At 47.0% G+C, this 19,765-nt stretch overlaps 1 protein-coding gene across 1 annotated transcript in view; it reads right to left on the bottom strand.

Moving 5' to 3' along the window:
- Positions 1-360: 360 nt before the first annotated feature.
- MITF (melanocyte inducing transcription factor) overlaps positions 361-19,765 on the bottom strand; it is a gene marked incomplete at both ends in the record, with an annotated part of 122,056 nt that continues 102,651 nt past the window's right edge. Inside the window, 6 exons of the mRNA XM_080718124.1 lie at positions 361-756; positions 3,647-3,794; positions 6,586-6,661; positions 11,687-11,761; positions 13,510-13,627; positions 18,353-18,448. Coding sequence (XP_080574250.1) covers positions 361-756; positions 3,647-3,794; positions 6,586-6,661; positions 11,687-11,761; positions 13,510-13,627; positions 18,353-18,448 — 909 coding nt within the window. The remainder of the gene's footprint in view (positions 757-3,646; positions 3,795-6,585; positions 6,662-11,686; positions 11,762-13,509; positions 13,628-18,352; positions 18,449-19,765) is intronic.

Here is a 19,765-nt window from a genome sequence, read left to right as displayed (position 1 = left end):
AATCACAGGCATTAAAAATAAAGAAAAATCCCAGATCAAGTTTTCCTCTGAAAAAAGATGGACAGACACATCTCTGGTGCAAAAAAAAAAAGAAAAGAAAAGAAAAGAAAACCTTTCTTCCCAGAGTGCTGGTGTCTGTGGTGAACTCAGTTCACAGATCCTGCACGCTGACTGCACAACACTTTAGAGGCATTGGTAGTTGTAAAATAGAATATACAAGTTCCGTTTCATAAAATTCTAAAAATAAAATATATATAATATATATATATATATCCTGGGCTATTGGTAAAGCATGAAAAAATTCATATTAAAGGAAAATGATCGAGAAACCCTTCCGGGTAAACAAGAGGCCGGGGCGTGCTAACAGGGGTGATCCCCATCGTCCATGCTGACGCTGCTCCGGCGGCTGCTGGCCTTGGAGGCGCCGGGGGACACGGAGGACAGCAGCGGGTCCGTCACGCCGACCGGGGACAGGGTGTCGTCCATCAGGATGTCTTCCAGCTTGGAGCCCAGCTTGGCGGGGACGCCATAGGCCGGGCCGCCCTCGGAGCCCAGGCCGGCGCTGAAGGCGATGGTACCGTCCGTGAGGTCCAGGGTGGTGGTGCAGTTCAGGTTTACGTGCTGCTGGGAGACTTCCTGGCTGCAGTTCTCCAGAACCGGTTCCTGCTTGATGATCCGATTCACCAGATCCGGGGAGCAGAGACCCGTGGATGGGAGGAGGGAGAGTCCATGAGCCCGGGCTTGCATCTCCAATTCCTGCAATTGAGGTTGAAACCAGGTACTTAGATGGGCGGTGCTAAGTACTCCCTACTGGGATGGCAGGTCTACTGTGGCAAACCTCCAAGCGCCAGCCTCAGCGACCCCCTTAGGAAGACAATGGAATGGGGCGCGGGTTCCCAGGTCCTAACAGATGTAACGCAGGAGTAAGGGTGCTCACCGGGGGAGACTGTGCCCTTGTGAGGCATGGGGGTAGCAGAAGTTCTCTTCCATGCCCCTAATTGTGATGCTATACCTGCTCTGAAAAATTAACTCTATAGAGAAGTCAGAGAGAAGCCGGGCGTGGTGGCGCACGCTTGTACTTGGGAGGCTGAGACGGGAGGATCGCAGGTTCGCGGTCAGCTTTAGCTATTTATAGTGAGGTCCGCTGCAACTTAGCGAGACCCTGTTTCCAAATAAAAGAATAAAAAATAGAGCTGGGAGTGTAGCTCAGGGCACAGTGGTCCCTAGGTTCGACCCCCAGTTCTGCAAAATAAAGAGGGAGGGGGAGAGAGAGATAGCACCAGGTGTGAGGGTGGGCTACCGGTCCTTGGGAGGCTGAGACAGGACTGCAGGTTGGAGGCCAGTCTCAGCAACATAGTGAGGCCCTCAGGAACCTAGAGAGACCTTATATCAAAATCAGAATTACGGGCGGAGACAGGAGGATCACGCAGGTTCGAGGCCAGCCTCAGCTACTTAGCGAGGCTCTTGGCAACTTAGCGAGACCCTGTTTAAAAAAATTAAAGATTAAAAAATAGGGCTCGGGGAGTAGCTTGGAGGCAGAATGCCCCTGGATTCTATCTCCAGTACTGCCAAATAAACAAATAAATATATAAATAAACAAATATAAAAATTACAAAAGGGCTGAAAGTATAGCTCAGAGATAGAATGCCCCTGAGTTCAATCCCTAAAGAAAAAGAAGGAGGTAAAGAAAAAGAAAGATAAAAAGAGATAGATGAGGAGGAGGAGGAGGAAGAAGGAAGGGAGGAAGGAAGGAAGGAAGGAAGGAAGGAAGGAAGGAAGGAAGGAAGGAAGGAAACAGTAGACAGGAAAAAAATTTCCAAAGTTTAAAATCTCTGCACTTCTTAGAACGAGGGCCACTGGTAGTGTGCGACACGCCTTTCTGGGTGGTATATAAATAGGTTTTATCATGTATTGAGAACAGAGACAGACACAGATATTAACACTAAAAACAAGGGTAAGTTAAAAATAATAAATGAATAAATAAACATTTATCTATCAGTCCTGGGGACTGAACCCAGGGCTGCACCCCATCCCTAGCAGGGAAGGGGAGGGACCGGGGCGGGATCCGGAGGGAAGCCCACCGAGTGCTGTGTGCCTGGTTGTTCTCTGAACCCCTCTGTACCTCGCTACCATGCGTAATGACGTGGCACCAGTAAACGCATATTAAAAAATAAAACGGATCTGCCGGCTCCTCCTCTGGGCGGGGCGCGGGAGAGAGGCGGGGGACCCGCGCGCCCCTGCACAGCCTCCAGAAACACTCATCCTCCCGGGCAGCATCTCGGAGCCGCCAGCTGCTGAATCAGCGGGCGCCCCACTGGCGATAAGGCTCCCTGTGCTTTCTCTTGTGTGGATATCTTTGCATGCATCACTGAAAACGGAAGAAAGCCCTTAGGCCCACGCTGAACACACCGGGCACTTCTCAACCATCGCCAGAAACGGAATAAGAGGATTAGCACCTCCGCACGTGGGGTGTCTTTTCAAAATAAGGAGATAGATAAATAAAGGTGTATTAAGAGCCACACACCTCCAGGAGTGTCATCCGAGGACTGGGGAGGCTGAGACGGGAAGATCTCAGGTTCCGGGACAGCCTCAGCAACTTAATGAGACCTGATTTCAAAATTAAAAAGAAAAATAAAGAATGTTCCTGGTCCAATCCCCAGGACCAAAGGGGCGAGAGAGAGGGAGAGAAAGAGAGAGAAACATCTTATGCTAACCCTTCATTCTTTGATTTAAAATATTATCAGCTGATTAAAGCAGTTACTTAGATTTAAATAAAGTGTCTCAAGGTTGATCTATCATCTATCTACATGTATATAGAGAGTTATATTATAAAAGATACGCCTAGTATAGTTTCCAAGAATTATATCCTGATCCCGAGACCCTCTGGGTAGCCCCAAGTTCCCTAAAACATGGATATGACCACTGACGGCGCCCTCCACCCAAGAAACGCTCGGGCATCTTCTCTCACATGGACGGTCAAGGCTCCCGGGCGCTGGTGGTTATGTTCCACAGGGCAGCCGCAAACACTGGCTTGGTGACTACGGAATCATTGTTCCCAGGGAGAGACAAGCTGCCTCTATTTTCCTCAGCTGATCTGCACGTTATCTCGATTTATGTACATTGCTACTGAGAGATGCCTTTTATTGAACATAGCTGCAAACGCCTTGACCTTGAGCTCACCGCCAAGGGCACAGTAAGAGGTCTGAGCGGACCTCACCGGACGCCCGGGTCTCCTCTCTCTCGATTACTTTCCTGTTCTCTGGAATGCTAGTCAGCGCTGAACAGGGGCTCATTTTAAACAGCAAACGCACCGCCACCAAAATGTGGAAACCATGACAAACCAGCCCCGCTTAGGAGGAGACACAAGAAGGCGTGGCCTCAAGCGCCGGCAGGCGCGGGGTCGCTCTAAGTTGCTGATGCAGGCCTCACACCTGCCATCATCCTGCCTCAGCGTCCCAAGTGCTGGGACTGACAGGCGTGCGCCACGGTGCCCGGTTCTGATACATCTCTGCAAGCAGGCAAATTCACAGCTGGTGAAGAGGGAGGATGCTGGGACTGGGCCGGACGGCTCCGTCCTGGTCATTATGCCGATCGGCCTTCTTCACCCCCTCAGCCGGCAACGCCCTGGGCTCCCCCGACGCGGTACCTGGATCCTAAGCAGCAGGTGCCGGTTGGTGTGTTCCAGCTTCTTCTGCCGGTTCTCAAGCTCCTTGGCACGCTGCTGCTCCCTCTGCAGCTTTCTTATGTAGTCGACCGAAGCCTTCAGGATGGTGCCCTTATTCCAGCGCATGTCTCTGGGGGTGAAAACGAAGGGAGATAGACCTTGTGAGGGCTCCGGGCTCCGGGCAACTCTATACAGAGCAGTCAAGATTTCTTCAGATGTAGTAACGCGCGCGCGCGCGTGTGTGTGTGGTACTGGGGGATTGAGCCCAGGGGCAGTCTACCCTGAGCCACACCTGCCTGTCTTTCTTTTCTTTCTTTTCTTTCTTTCTTTCTTTCTTTCTTTCTTTCTTTCTTTCTTTCTTTCTTTCTTGCAGTGCTGGGATGGAACCCAGGGGAATTCCACCTCCGAGATACACCCCCTGCCCAATTTTTTATTCGTTATTTTAAAACAGGGTCTCACCGAGTTGCAGAGGGCCTCACTAAGTAGCTGAGGCTGTCTGCGAACCCCGATCCTCCCGTCTCAGCCTCCCGAATGCTGGGATGACAAGCGTGCGCCCCCACGCCCGGCTTCCTTCCTATTTTTTATTTTGCAACAGGGTTTTACTAAGTAGCTGAGGCTGGCTTTGAACCTGCGATCCTCCTGTCTCAGCCTCCCTTGTCCTGGGCTGACAAGTGTTCACTACTGTGCCCATCAATAAAGGGAGAGAGAAACCAGTAGAATAGTGGGAGGAGACTTCAGGAAGAAGGTAGGGAGGACTGCCGAAGGAGAGCTCACGTAAGGGCATGTTCCTGTATGAAGTTATCCGTACCAAACTCAGTATTATGTATGGACCAGGGAGAGAGCAGGGTGGGCCTGCAGGGAAACCCACCGAGCGCTGCGTGCATGTGCGCTCCTAGCACTGACACTCGTGATGACACAGTCATGATGAATGAAAAATAAAAATAAAAATAGAATTCAGTACTCCAGGGAAAAAATGAACAAAGAATCATCTTTGGTGTGTTAAAAAAATATATATATACACAGTTGCTTGAAATTAACTGGGCCTCTCTGATGGGCAAACAGCCATCACGCTGGTTGAAGAAAGCATGTTGGGGTGCAGAGATTTGCACCCCAACTTGCAATGGCTCAGAGCGGATAAAAAGTGTCCGGTGAGCCGTGGGTACGACGGCGTGTAATTGATCCTCAGATGGGTTAGAGGATCAACAAAACCCAAGTTCTCCCAGGAGGGGGTGACAAGAGCCCCAGAGAGTTCCCAGGCGGGGATCCCTGGGGTCTCAGCACCAAGATAGCGACCCAGGGAGGCGTCCCGAGAGAGGCCCAGAAAACACAGACGCTAAAACCCAAGAAACACAAACTTCAGCCTCCACAAAGAAGCGGCGGCAGCAGCCGTCTCAGGGTGAGTGATCTCTGACCTGGTGTGAAAGCGCGAAGGAATTCAAAGCAGCCACTGGGCACACGGAGGGAGGCTGGGACGGGAGGAGCGCAGAGGCCAGCCTCAGCAACTTGACGAGACCCTAGGCAACTTAGACCTTGTTTCAAAATAAAGAATAAAATAGGGCTGAGGGTGTGGCTCAGGGATCCAATGTCCCTGGGTTCAATCTCCAGCACCACATAGCACCTATTTCCTGATAAAGAACAGGAAAATAGAAAGTTTTGTTTCAGCAATCAATGCAAGGCCAGAGATTTAAAAAAAAAAAAAAAAATCACCTCCCAATCTCTCTTTATTTTCCTTCACTGCAAACTTCCCGAGAATGAAGTGGATGGCAAATTCCATCAGCCTGGCGCACCGAGGCCTGAGAGCAGAGACCTAAAAAGGTCACACTCAAAGGCTAATTTCACAGAGCGCCTCTGGGGGCCATTGAAGGTATGCGTCCGCATCCCCCCGGCCCTTCGCTTCAAATGGGCCAATTTCTAATGGATAAAGACTGTGTAGTTTGATCTGCTGACATTGCAGGGAGTGATGAGGCGGTGGGATGAATTTGAAGAAATTATCTGTAAAGCCCTTATCTCGGTGAGGGGGACGAAACTCAAAGGAGCTGACTCGGATTTCTTTCTTTGTTTTTTTTTTTTTTTTTTTTTAATGATTTCTTTTCTAGATGAGTAAAACACAGAGTACGCAGGTTTGCATAGGAAGCAGGTTTGCATAGGAAGCGTTGACCTTTTTTTCCGTTGAATATCATTGGCTATAGCATTCCCAGTATCAGCCTATCGGGGCCTATTTAGCGAAATCTTAAAAGTCCAAGAACACATCATCTATTGATCCTGCTTTAACAGCTATTAAAATCTTGTACTGAACAACTGCTAGACAATTCCTTCCTTCCTTCCTTTCTTCCCTCCCTCCCGCAGAATTGTGTTCACAAAGATTCTCAGATTTCCGAAAGTTTTACTTCCTTACATTTAAAGGTAACCACCTCATGTCCGATAATCTTTTCTTTTTCTGCGGTACTGTACTGAAAATTAAACGCAGGGGCATTCTACCTCCAAGATCTTTCTTATGTTTTGATTGGAAACAGGGTCTGGCTTGGTTGCCGAGAGCCTCACCACATTGCTGAGGCTGGCCTAGAACCCGGGACCCTCCCGTCTGTCTCACAAATACTTGGATTACAGCTTTTTCTTTCTTTCCTTTCTCTCTTTCTTTGTAGCCTGAAGTCTGTTTGCAAGGATTCTCAGATCTCAGAAAGCCCCACTTCCTTACACTCAGAGGTAACCATCTCAGGTCCCATGATCCTTTGTGCAACTCGGCGCCTCTCTCTCTTGAAATTCTAGTTTGACGAAATTAAGCGAAAGCAGTGTTCAAGCTAAGGAAGAGGGGCGGGGCGGGGGAGTTATTTGGTTTATAAGAGCCGCTTTTTTTCCTACCTATGAGGACACAAGACAGTATGAGAAAAAGACGGTGCAGGTGAGCCTGCAGTGGTACTCACGGATCGTTCGACTTGGGGATCAAAGTACCTAGTTCTTTAATGCGGTCGTTGATGTTGAAGCGTCTTCTCCGTTCAACTTTGAGGAGAGAGCACAGGAAAGGTGCGTTAGGGACAAGCACCGTGGCACACGCAGCACAGCTCGCGAAGGGCGTGCACACACCTCCGGCTCAGCACCACGCGAGCCAAGCCTGTCCGCCATCTTACCGTGTGCTCGGTCTCGAGGCGGACGCACTTTTAAAAAGCAGCTACCTTCCTGCAGAACTTGACCGTGCACAAAGCGCTTAGACAATCCACCGTGCAATCCTCACACAACCCTAAAACCAGAGCCGCTATCCTCGATTACGAATAATAAAACCGCGTTGGAGATCTTCGGGGGAAGCCAGAGGCTGTAATTAAAATCTAATCCTGTTGGGCAGGGCTCAGTAAACTTTCTGCAAAGGGCCAGGCAGGGAAGATTATGCTTCAGAGGCCAAGTGCCCAAACGGAAGGTACCTGTATTGTGTACCTGTATTCATGCAACTAGGGAGAAAACACGTTTCCACAAAATCGTTATAGACGAAATTCAAAATAAAGTAATATCAACTGAGAAAAAAAATTGTTTTTGTTTTTTTTTTTTTTTTTTTTTTTACAATGCAAGCCTACTCGTTTCGGAAAGCATTAGAATTAACTTATGACATAGAAAATTGAATTTTATATAATTTTTAACATCACTAAATATTACTCTCCTTGGATTTCCTTTTAAACACTTAAAAATGGAAAAAGGAGGGGAAAAAAAAAACACCCACATTCCTTAGCTCACAGAATATACCCTGGCTCACGCTCAGCCCTGCCCCCAAAGGAATATAACAAAAGTTTAGAGGTAATTTTATATCTTCTCCTGGTCATACTGGAACAGTAAAAAGAGGGAAAACAAACGTCAGTATTTTATTAAACTCATTACATCCACACTGTCATTTCGATGGGGAATCGATGTAAAATTTTACACGCTAGGGAGCTTGGATTCCTGTCTTCATAATCAGGTTTTGGGAATCCAGGTGCATTTTAGACTTGGAATTACGACATGAACAGGAGTCGGGGAGTGTGTGCCACGCCGGACGCCCGGCCTGGCGCGCGGCCCAGGGTTCTTAACTCTACCGTGCCTTGCGTCTTGCTTTTGCTTTGTCCTCGTCTTTGTTTTTGTTTGTATGTGTATATAGTACTGGAGATCAAACCCAGGGACATTCTACCTCTGAGCTCTACCCTCAGTCATATTTTATTTTATTTTATTTTGCAGTTGGGTCTCGCTAGGTTGCCGACTAGCCTCAAACGCTGGGCTGACAGGCGTGCACGGCCACAGCCGGCGGTACGGCGTTTCTTTAGAACAACCCAGTCTCCTAGGTTTAGTTGTTAGCAAATAAATTCTAAATAGCTTAAGGTCTAATAAATTAGTTTATTTTAAATATCCCAATGTATGTATTTTATGTTCTGTACATACACATAAATAATATACTTCCCCCAGATAAATTGCAGTTTGCCTCGACTAGTAATTATTCTGATGATTAAGTCATATATGATATTATATTATGTGTGCATAAATATTAAATTACATATTATAAATTATATGTAATCGTACATCATACATGCATTATTGCATATGTAAATATATAACTTTATTATATAAATATGTACTAAACATTTACATATTGCACATGTAAATATATCATTTTATTATATAACTAAATATGTACTATATATTTACATAGGTACATTGTAGAAATGCATTTTGCATTGTAAAAACAATTTACTCAGTTGATATTATTTTATCTTGAAAATTTCCATTCAACTTTGTGTAAATGTGTTATATAAGTTATATAAGTACCTTGTCATATATATGTAATTAGATATTATATAAAGATATGATACAAAGACATAAAATCTATAAATTTTATCTTACTAAATTTATATAAATTTCATCTTATTAAAATGTATCTAATTTTTAATAAATCATATATTAATCTTATAATTATCGATCATATATTAATTTTATAATTATCAAATTTATCTTAATTTTTATAAATTTGATTATACATATAAAATAAACTGTATAGATTTTTATATATAAATGTATAAGCCATATAGATTTATTACATAATATAACTATATGCTAAATTTATAATCATAAATACATAAAGTACATTTATTACATAAATATGTAATATATATATAAATATCATCTGTATAAGAATGCTGGTCTCATCATCCGACTTTCACAAAACAGAAAACCTGAGTGACCATCCACGGTGCTAAAGAAAGAAGTTTTAGATCCCTGATTCACTGACTATCTTCTTCCAAAACTCTGAAGCATGATATTTCTTTTTCTTACTTTTTTCCCAAGCATACAAGAACGGTAAAAAAAAAAAAAAAAAAAAATTCAAGCAACAATAAAATACATAAAGGAAAATCAATCCCCCTGCGGCCACCGTTGTGCGAGGCGGCGGCCATCCCTGGCGATTATTTGGGGCTCTGAAGTGACCGCACATCTGCAGCGTAGCAGGTGCACAGCCAGGACGCGGCCCGGAACCCCTCCTGGCCTACACTCGCCGCCCCGGGCCCCGACCGTCCTCGTGGTCTTGAGGACGGCCCCGACTCCGCCGCTGACGGCTGGGAGCTTCCCGCCGGGCCACAGTCTACAGACAGGGGCACCGCATCCTCCCGCCCAGCCACGCCGCCTGCGGCTTCAAGGAGCCCCCTCGTCTCATTTCATGGCATCCTTCCGGGGCTCAGCCAGAACCCCAGGACCCGTCTGTGCCCGTCTACACACTCCTCATCCAGCCTGTGGTTTCGACCTTCAAAATATTTCCAGCGTCAGCCTCCTCCGGAGAGAGAGGCCACCATGATCCCTGCCTGGATTATCTGTCCGCGCCTTGCTGGCATCTGGGTTTTGCCAGGCCCACGGCTCCGTCTCCCTTTCCGTCTGCTGAGACCACTAGAAGGATCCCACTGCAACAGAGGTCACAGCACGCACGCCCTTTGCCAGGACCCTCCAGGTTCATTTAGGGGAGAGTCGGGTCTGCAGGTGCGCCACAGAGCTCAGGAGGGGTCTTGCCCTGACTCGTGCTAGAATCCTCGTCTCTTTTGCCCCGTCATTTCCTTACCGCTGCCCCCGCAAGCACCACACGGTGTCCACCTCAGGACCTGCGAACACCTGGATGGTTCTCTCCTCAATTCCGAAAGCCAGGGGCTCCAAGGGACCTGCAAGAGTTCCCCAGCGAGCCTACTGGGCCCCGATCCGCCCGCCCCACGCCCGGTCTCCTCCTCCACCCCCGGGCGGCCCTGCCTCTCCCCATACGACCTCCCGCCGCCTCCGGTTCGCCCGTTTGACTACAAGCGTGCGCCACCACACCCGGCTTATAGCTTATATTCTTAAAAATCAATTTAGAAAAAAGAAGATAAGGTTTCATGAGAAGAGAAACTCACGTATAAATGATATCCTATCACCAAATCCAATCCTATTTTGGGGGAGTACTGGGGATTGAACCCAAGGGCGTTCTACCTCTGAGCTACCCCCCAGCCCTATATTACTATTATTGTTATTATTATTATTATTATTGTTATTATTATATTTTATTTTTATTTTATTTTTGGTGGTACTGGGGTTCCTAGAGGCCCTTCTACCTCCGGCCTACACTCCCAGACCTATTTTATATTTTTGAAACAGGGTCTCTTACGCCAGCGCGGCTGGCTTCGAACCTGCGCGATCCTTCTGTCTCTGCCTCCCAAGCGCGGGGATTAAAAGCGTGCGCCACCACGCCCGGCCATATCATCATCATCATCATCATCATCATCATCATCATCATCATCATTACTATTTATTATTATTATTATTATTATTATTATTATTATTATTATTATTATTATTGGTACTGGGGTTCCTGGAAGCCCTTCTACCTCTGGGCTACACTCCCAGACATACATATATATATATATATATATATATATATATTTTTTTTTTTTTTTTTTTTTTTTTTTGGAAACAGGGTCTTTCTTAAGCCAGTGAGGCTGGCTCCGAACCAGCACAATCCTCCTGTCTCCGCCTCCCAAGAGCAGGGATTACAAGCGTGTGCCACCACGCCCAGCTAGTATTAATTATTTTGAAACAAGGTCCCATTAAATTGCTGAGGGCCTCCCTAAGTTGCTGAGGCTGGCCTTAAACCTGCCATCCTCCTGACTCTGCTTCCTGAGTCCTAGGATTATAACATGCCCAGCTTCTATTTTTTTTTTTTACCATGCAGTCTCTTTTACATGTATATATTAAGCATAAATTTAAGCTTTCATAGGAAAAGGTAGACAGATTTAATTAAGGGTACATTAAATAGGTAAAAATATTTTCAGTGCTACCGGAGTGTTTTCGAGTCTCCGGTAAAGCCAGATGTGGCCCACCTGGCCTGACTACTCTCCTTTGGAGTAGCTCCTTTTTTTAATTTTTAATTTTTTCTTCAAATCCCACTGGAGAAGGTGAGCCTACATCCCCTCTTGTTAACAAGTTGCAGTGTGAACAAAACTTAGAATTGGGCAGGTGGGGATGAAATCACCCCCCCACACACACACACACACGCACACACACACGCACACGCACGCACGCACACATACATACAATTATAAACAGCAACAATTAAAAAAGAAAGACTTCAGAAACTGAAAATCGGTACAAATATGAAATTTAGCTCGATCTGAGATAAAGCATACACCTCTGTTTCTCTGAAATACAAACTTTCCCCACAAAACGTACCCCTTTTTTGTTACTGGAAACTGAACCCAGAGACATTCTACCTCTGAGCTACCCCCCCAGCCTTATTTTTATTTATATTTTTATTTTGAAAAGGGTCTTGGCTAAGGTGCTGAGGGTCCCACTAAGTTGCAAAGCCTAGCCTCAAGCCTGTGACCCACCTGCCTCAGCTCCCCAAATACTGGGCTGGCAGGCGTGTACCACCACGCCCGGCTTAAAATGCACCTGTAACAGCTACCGAAATAAGTTTTTCTCCAAAATGACGTGGAAAAAAATCTTTTTCTAAATAGGAAAGTATGTTATCTTTGGCAACACACGTAAAGAGAAGGAACTTACTCAAGTTATGGTTATCCTTCTTCTGTCTTTCCTTAGCCAGGGCTCTTGCTTCCGACTCTGTAGGGAAAATACATGCTGTGCATGTGAACGAATTCATTAGAAACTGGAACTGCCCGAGAGACAAAACGTCAGCCACATCACCTCTCATTTCCTAAACACACACAACCATGTCGGACTGCGTTCTAGCAAAATTACGTGGTTGCTGTTGTTTTTAATGACATCTTTTACTTTTATTTTTTATTATTATTATTTTTTTGGTGGTGCTGGGGGTTCCTGGAAGCCCTTCTACCTCCGGGCTACACTCCCAGACCTATTTTATATTATTTTTATTTGGACACAGGGTCTCTTAAGCCAGCGAGGCTGACTTCGAACCTGTGCGTTCCTCCTGTCTCCGCCTCCCAAGAGCGGAGATTACAAGCGTGCGCCACCACGCCCGGCCTTATTTTATTTTTTAATTTTGAAACAAGGTCTTGCTAAATTGTTGAGAGCCTTGCCAAGTTGCTAACATTGGCCGTGACCCTGCGATCCTCCTGTCTCAGCCTCTCAAGTACGGAGATTACAGGCGTGCACCACCACACGCTGCTTAGTTTATACTTCTTAATATATGCATTCATTATTTTTTAACCCAAATTAATAGTTTTAAAAATACGAATAAAAGATTTTTTAACCACAATTTTTTATTTTTTATTTTTGGAAAGCACAGGAATAATTTTTTAAACAGGACAGGAATTCCCTGCACCGAATTCAGATCCCATATTCTCTTCAGATTCCTGGAATCCTGCAGAATTCGAGGACCAAACAATAAAAAGAGGTGTGCAGCAGGGGCCATAAAGCCGGCCACGGTAGAATGCCGATTCTAATATCATTTCTGCCCTGTTTTAACGGCCACGTGCCTTCCCGCTAGCACCTGGCGGAGAGGAGAAATCGGTGATTTCACACGTGCCCCGAGAACAAACAATTCTAGGGGTTCCGCTTTCTATTTCTAATTTCCACGTCTCTCTGCGCGATGAATCCCTCGCCCAGGATGAGTCTCAAGATGGAAGAAATGGATTCTCACGCACCCCGGCTGCCGGCCCCAGGCTGTGTCTACATGACGGGACAGACGGACGTTCAAACCAGGGCCGGGGCTCAGCCCCGCCGGGCACAACAGCAGGCCGGGCCAGGCCCAGAGGGGCCATTCACGCAGAAATGGAAACAGAAAGCTAGGCTTTCAAGGGTAAGCCTCCATCTTAAATATTACACAGTTTTTGTTCTCTTTCTTTCTTTTTCTGTCTCCCAAGTACTGGGATTACTGTACGCACCGCCATCCCCAGCTTTCATCTTTCTTTCCTTCTCCCTTTCTTTCTCCCTTTCTTTTTCTTTCTTTCTTTCTTTCTTTCTTTCTTTCTTTCTTTCTTTCTTTCTTTCTTTCTTTCTGGTACTGGGGTTCCTAGAAACCCTTCTACCTCCGGGCTACACTCCCAGATCTATTTTTTTATATTTTTATTTGGAAACAGGGTCTCTTAAGCCAGCGTGCGCGGCTGGCTTCGAACCTGCGCGATCCTCCTGTCTCTGCCTCCCAAGCGCAGGGATGACAAGCGTGCCCACCACGCCTGGCTTTTTTAAATTGTGAGATAGGGCCTCCCTAACGTACTGAGGCTGGCCTCTAACGGGCAATTTTCTCCCAAGTAACTGGGATGACAGGCGTGTGCTACTGGGTCCGGCTAGTTTGTGGACTCTTAGGGATACGTGTGACTGCCAGGGAGGGGCGCACATTAGATTCTCTTTTTGATTGCTGTCTTGGTAACTTCTCTGCATGAGGAAGGCTAGCCACTGAGACGCACCTGTGAGCTCCCTCTTGATGTTGGGGAGGTTGGCCGGGCAGGAGTTGCTGATGGTGAGGCCGGGCGGCGGCAAGCCTTGGTTGCCATAAAGGTCAATCAGGTTTCCAGAGACGGGTAACTACAGAGAGACAGGAAAAGAAATGGGTTGTTGAATAACGAACCAAGTTTTTCGGCTCACATGCAGACTATCCTAGTCTTTATTTAAGGGAAACGCTTGGCTATAAAAAGTCCCTGTCAGCCAGGCGTGGGGCGCACGTTTGGAATCCCAGCATTCGGGAGGCTGAGACAGGAGGATCGCGGTTCACAGACAGCTCAGCTACTTAGTGAGGCCCTCCATAACTCAGTGAGACCCTGTTTCAAAATAAAGAATAAAAAAAAATAGTGCAGGGGGTGTCGCTCAGAGGTCAAATGCCTCTGGGTTCCATCCCCAGACCCGCAATAAATAAAATAAAATAAAAATAAATAAATAAAAAGTCACGGTTCACCAGGTGTGGGGTACACTCTCTCATCTCCGTACTTGGGAGGCTGAGACAGGAGGATTGCAGGTTCAAGGCCAGCCTCAACAACCTAGAGAAACCCTCAGCAACTTAGTGAGACTCTGTTTCAAATTTTAAAGAAATAATAGGGCTGGAGGTGGAACTCAGAGGTTCAATCCCCAGTACACACAAACACACACACACACACACACACACACACACTCTCTCTCTCTCTCTCTCTCTCTCTCTCTCTCTAAAATATACTTTCTCTTTGGAAAAGAAAGGAGTTCCTTTACTACTGTCAAAGTTTCCTTGAAATTGAAGTTGTTCTAAAAGCCACAAGAGGGAGCCCACAGACCTTAATAAAAAAATAAAAAAATTATACTAAAAAAAAAAAAAGAGACATTTACTCTTCTCAAGCCAGTTTAAGAGTTTGATTGTGCTCTCTAGTTCTGAATTGAATTTTTTTTGGGGGGGACGGTGTGTGTGCGCGCGCGCGCGTGTGTGTGTGTGTGTGTGTTATCGGGGACTGAACCCAGGGCCATTCTACCAGCCCTTTTACATTTTTTCTGTTTTTGAAACAGGGTTTTTTTTTTTTTTTTAACCAGGTTGCTAAAAGTCTCGCTAAGTTGCTGAGGCTAGCCTTGAACCTCCCAGGGACTAGGGTGACAGGCGTGTGCCACCACGCCCAGCTTCCAAGGACCATTAACGTGCAGGTGGCAATATATCATGAAATAAAAAGAGAATCTAATGTGCGCCCCTCCCCGGCAGTCACACGTGTCCCTAAGAGTCCACAAACTATCTGGACACAGTAGCACACGCCTGTCATCCCAGATACTTGGGAGGCTGGGGTAGGAGGATTGCCCGTTAGAGACCAGCCCCAGCAACTTAGGGAGATCCTATCCCAAAATTAAAAAAAAAAAGAAAAAGAAAAAGACAACAAAAGTGAAAGCTGGGGATGGCGGTGCGCACGGTAATCCCAGTACTTGGGAGACTGAGACAGGAGGCTCGCGGGTAGATCGGGGCTGGGGGCACCCCTGGCTTCATCCCCTAGTACTGTAAATAAAAAAGAAAATTGCAGAATCAAGGACAGAGAAGACAAGAACAGAATGAAACAGTCCATGAACTACCTGCCTCCCAGCTAAGCGGGGGGGGGGGCATAGACTCAGGGTGTCTGAGCGTCTCACTGGCATGGGCTCTCGGGGCCAGGAGAGGGCGGGGAGCTCAGCAGGACGCAGCCCCCCCTTCTGCAACCTGGGAAGGGGCTCAGATCCACCAAGGATGCCATGACCGAGAGCACGAGGCCCCCACACACGAGCCCTTACGTCTCCTCAGATCAAGACCCCCCGGAGCTGAGGTCAAATGTCCTTGAACCTCATCCCCAGGGCCCCAGCTAAGGAGCAGACGCAAGGATCACTAGCCATCATTCTGCTACCAAGCGGCTCTATTTGACGCGGGTCACCTTCCCGGGTGTGCTTGGGCATCCGGGTTTCATTCTTGGACAACGTCACGTGAAGTCAAGGGCGGTCTCCCCAGCCCCGTCTCGGCCCACCCAGCACTGGGAAGGCCAGGGGACGGAAACTTAATAAACCTGCCAGGATATCGCCGTCTAGCAACGGCTCCCAAATCCACAGCTCCATTCTCTGTCTTTGTGGAGTTTTCAGATTTTGGAAAATGTTCTACGGGCTAATAAAAGTGAGAAGGTAGCTTGAAAATTCAAAGCAATGAGCTAATTTTTTTTTTAAATCAGCCTAGCTGGGCGTGGTGGCGCACGCTAGTCATCCCGCACTTGGGAAGCGGAGACAGGAGGATCGCGCAGGTTCAAAGCCAGCCACGCTGGCTTAAGAGACCCTTTTTCCAAATAAAAATATAAAATAGGTCTGGGAGTGTACCCCGGAGGTAGAAGGGTTTCCAGGAACCCCAGTACCACCAAAAAAAAAAAAAAAATAGAGCTTGGGGTGCAGCTTGGCGGTAGAATGCCCCTGGGTTCTATCCCAGGTACTTAAAATAATCATAAAAAAAGAAGTACTAGACTGGGGATTGAACTCAAGAGGCATTCTACCTCTAAGCTACACCCCAGCTGTATTTTATTTTTTCATTTTGACACAAGGTCTCACTACTTGCTGAGGCCGGCCTCCACCTGAGATCCTCCCACCTCAGTCTGGGATGACTGGTGTGCGCCACCGCGCCTGGCTGGATGTGGCTTTTGGGTTGTTTTTTTTTTTTTTTTTTTTGGTCCGGAACGTTAACCTGAGGGACCAAACGTCACTTGCAGAACGCAAGCTGGATGGGACGGCATAGTCTCGTCAGGGTGCAGAGAAGGTCTCCGTGCCGGCGCCTGCTCACGTCGTGGTCTGAATTGAGTTCTCCAATGCTCTGTTCCACCGACATAAATATTTTTTCCAAGTAAACGACAACTGTAAAATGTTTTTACTGCTGCTCTCTGGATGGCCCTCCCGCCTGGAGGATCAATTGTGCACTGTTCGCACAGATAAACTGGGACTTTTATCCTTTGTCTCTGGTGGGACAGAAAAGCCCTTGTGTACGCTGAACAGTTATTTCTAGACGTCAATTCCCTTAGGATAGTTTCCTCTCTGAGTGTTTCTTCTACTTTTTTTTAAGTAGTTAACTTGAAATAAGCATTTCAAAGAATCAAATAAAAGGGATTTTAAAAAAAGAGCCTACCATGAAGGCCAGTCAATTTAAACTTTACTGTGGGAAAAATAATATCGAAATAGGAAGAGGTTGTTAGTGACTGAGTTATTTAGTTTTGACAAAGAGCCAAGTTTATTAAGAATAAGAGCCGGACAGGCGTGCATGGTGGCACAAGCCTGTTATCTCAATTTTTTGGAGGCTGAGACAGGAGGATCATGGGTTGGAAGCCGGCCTCAGTAACCTAGCAAGACACTGTTTAAAAATAAAATAGGGCTGGGGGTGCTGCTTGGAGGCAGAATGATTCTGGGTTCGATCCTCGGTATCCGTGCTCCCCAAAAAAGGACAATTTGACGTAGTGACCACCCTACAGCTCCAGGCAGTGATAGCACCGCTACTGAACTCAGAGGACCATGACACGGACTAAGTTACGATGTATAGTAAGACATCGATAGGACAGCGACTTAAGATACAAACACAAAGAGAAACGAATCAGAGAAGAACAAGCCACATACAAGAACTCCGTGAGGAAGACAGGAATTCACACGCCCCTGCCTGATGAACTGAAAATGACCGTCAGGCTTACCGCCGGGGAGCAGCAGGCTCGTGTGCCCCCGTCACTTGGGAATGGTGCAGAATCTCCCCGAAAAACCCTATCAACTTTTTCTGTTCTGTGTGTGGTCCTGGGGATGGAACCAAGAGGTATTCTACCTTCGAGCGACATCCCCAGCCCCGTATTATTTTTTAATTTTGAGACGGGGTCTCACTCGGTGGCTGAGGTGGACCTCGAACCCGTGATCCTTTTTCAGGCCAACTAGAACATCACTGTGAATAATGCAGTCCCCCTCAGTCCCCTGGCTGAGGGCTGCCACGCTGGGTGTCCGACGCAGGGCGACCGCGAGGCCTGGTGTCCTGCTGGAAGTACTCTCGGACCTCAGGGACAACAGAGCGTCAACACAGGCTTCCTGCTAAGCTAAACTCATGACAATTTCCTAATTTCTGGGGTCAGCATGCCTCACCGGCTGAACCTAAGATAATTCTCCATTTGATTGTTATTAAATTTCTCACTGAATCGGTTTCAAGGGGGGAAAAAAAGAGTTTAATAAAAAGGAAGAGAACGCTGGGAACATCGGAAGGCCGGGGATGGAACCTTTATAAGACCCAGCCGTACCACTCCTGGGGGTCTGCCCAGAGGGCACTGAAACTGGAGTGTCACAGCGGTACGTGCATATCCGTGCTTCTAGCAGTGCGATTCACACCGGCCAAACTGGGGGACCAGCCTCGGTGTCCATCCATTGATAAATGGGCTATAAAACCATAGTTTAGACACGCAATGAAATATTATGCAGCCACAAAGAAGAACAAAGTCACGCCACCTGGGATCAGCCAATCTCAGAGAAGTGAAGGGTCTTACGTCTTCTCTCTTATGTGGAAGCTAGACAGAAATTGGGTAACAAGAGTCTTCAAATCATGAGGAGCTAAAGCAGTAGAACAGGGGAGGAAATTTGGGGAGGGAACTGTGGAGGGGAAGGGGAGACCTGACGAAGGAACGGTTCACACAAGCCTATGCACATGTGTGAAGCTATCGATGCCCATTCCAATATGGTGTTGTGGCAGCTTCTGTGTATATGTATGTTTCTATGGCACTCAGCCTTAAAGTGACGTAGGGTTATAATGCAACAAGAAAAGTGCATATTAAAAAAAGCCACCAATACCGTGTTTGCCATTTGCAAGGCGGGGTCCATCAAGCCCAGGATCTCTTCATTATAACTTGATTCCAGGCTAATGATGTCATCGATTACATCATCCATCTGTAGGAAAAGGCCAGGGAGAGAAACAGAAATCAACAAAACCTGCCAACACAACCCAGAGACACCCTTGCTGCCTTCTTACCTCAAACAACAATACTCCTTAGTTGGACTCTACGAAGTAATTATCCTCATCCCACTAGACTAAAAATGGAACTGAAAGTCAGGTGTGATGGCGCCTGCCTGTCATCTCAGTACTTGGGAGGCTGAGACAGGAGGACTACAGGTTCAGGGCCAGTCTTAGCAACTTACTGAGCCCCTCAGCAACTTAGTAAGACTCTACTTCAAAATAAAAATAACTTAGGAACTGGGGGTGTAGTAGTAAATTAGAATGCTCCTGAGCCGGGCGCGGTGGCGCACGCTTGTAATCCCAGCTTTTGGGAGGCTGAGACCGGAGGATCGCGGTTTGTGGACAGCCTCAGCTACTTAGTGAGGCCTTTAGCAACTCAGTGAGACCCTGTTTCAAAATAAAAGAATAAAAAATGAGGCAGGGGGTGTAGCTCGGAGGTAGAATGCCCCTGGGTTCCATCCCCAGACCCGCAAAAAAAAAAAAAAAAAAAAAAAAAAAAGAATGCTCCTGGGTTCAATCCTCAGGACCATAAGAGAGGAGGAGGAGGAGGAGGAGGAGGAGGAGGAGGAGGAGGAGGAGGAGGAGGAGGAGGAGGAGGAGAAGAATTGAAGACCACTAAGAGTGGTCCCCACAGATGCACTGAGTAATTTCCAGGTGCCCAGCACTGGACTTACAGATGTTCACGGCTAATTTATTTACCCTAACGCTAACCCTCCCAGAGCAGGTCCTATGTTACACAGCCACCATCTGAAATCGATAATGAGAAGCAGGCTGGAGCCATAACTTGCAGGGGCTTCCAACCCCTGCACTGAATGGTCCAAACAGGGAGCCACACCTGCCTTCTGCCCCTGCCCACGCCCGTTGAGGAGAAGGAAAACAGGCCGGAACTGAATTCCTGGGTCTCACGGGGACGTGGGGACATCATGGCTGTCGGACCATATTAAATAAACTTATTATTGTAAAATAAGTGTGCCTTGTGCGGCCTTTAGCGTGCCGGGCCGACCCCAAGGAGGAGACGCGAGGACCGGGTTGACGCTGTAGGAGGAGGCAACCTTCCCTCCAGATCAGTTTTATTCCTGGAGCAACAAAGCACCAATTTTGTAGCAAACAAGGGTGCTGGCACAAACAGGTAGAAACATTTCCTATAAACACCAGCTGAGGCACGGCCGCTGGGGGCTGAAAAGCTCTTCTCTGGTGACGGCATCACAGGGCTTGGGTTGGAATACTGGTCCTCCCATCTGCTAGGTTAT

Source organism: Muscardinus avellanarius (assembly GCF_963383645.1).
Source record: "Muscardinus avellanarius genome assembly, chromosome: 22".
Taxonomy (NCBI): domain Eukaryota; kingdom Metazoa; phylum Chordata; class Mammalia; order Rodentia; family Gliridae; genus Muscardinus; species Muscardinus avellanarius.
The sequence above is the reverse complement of the archived record's forward strand: the minus strand, read 5'-3'. Positions and strand labels throughout refer to the sequence as shown.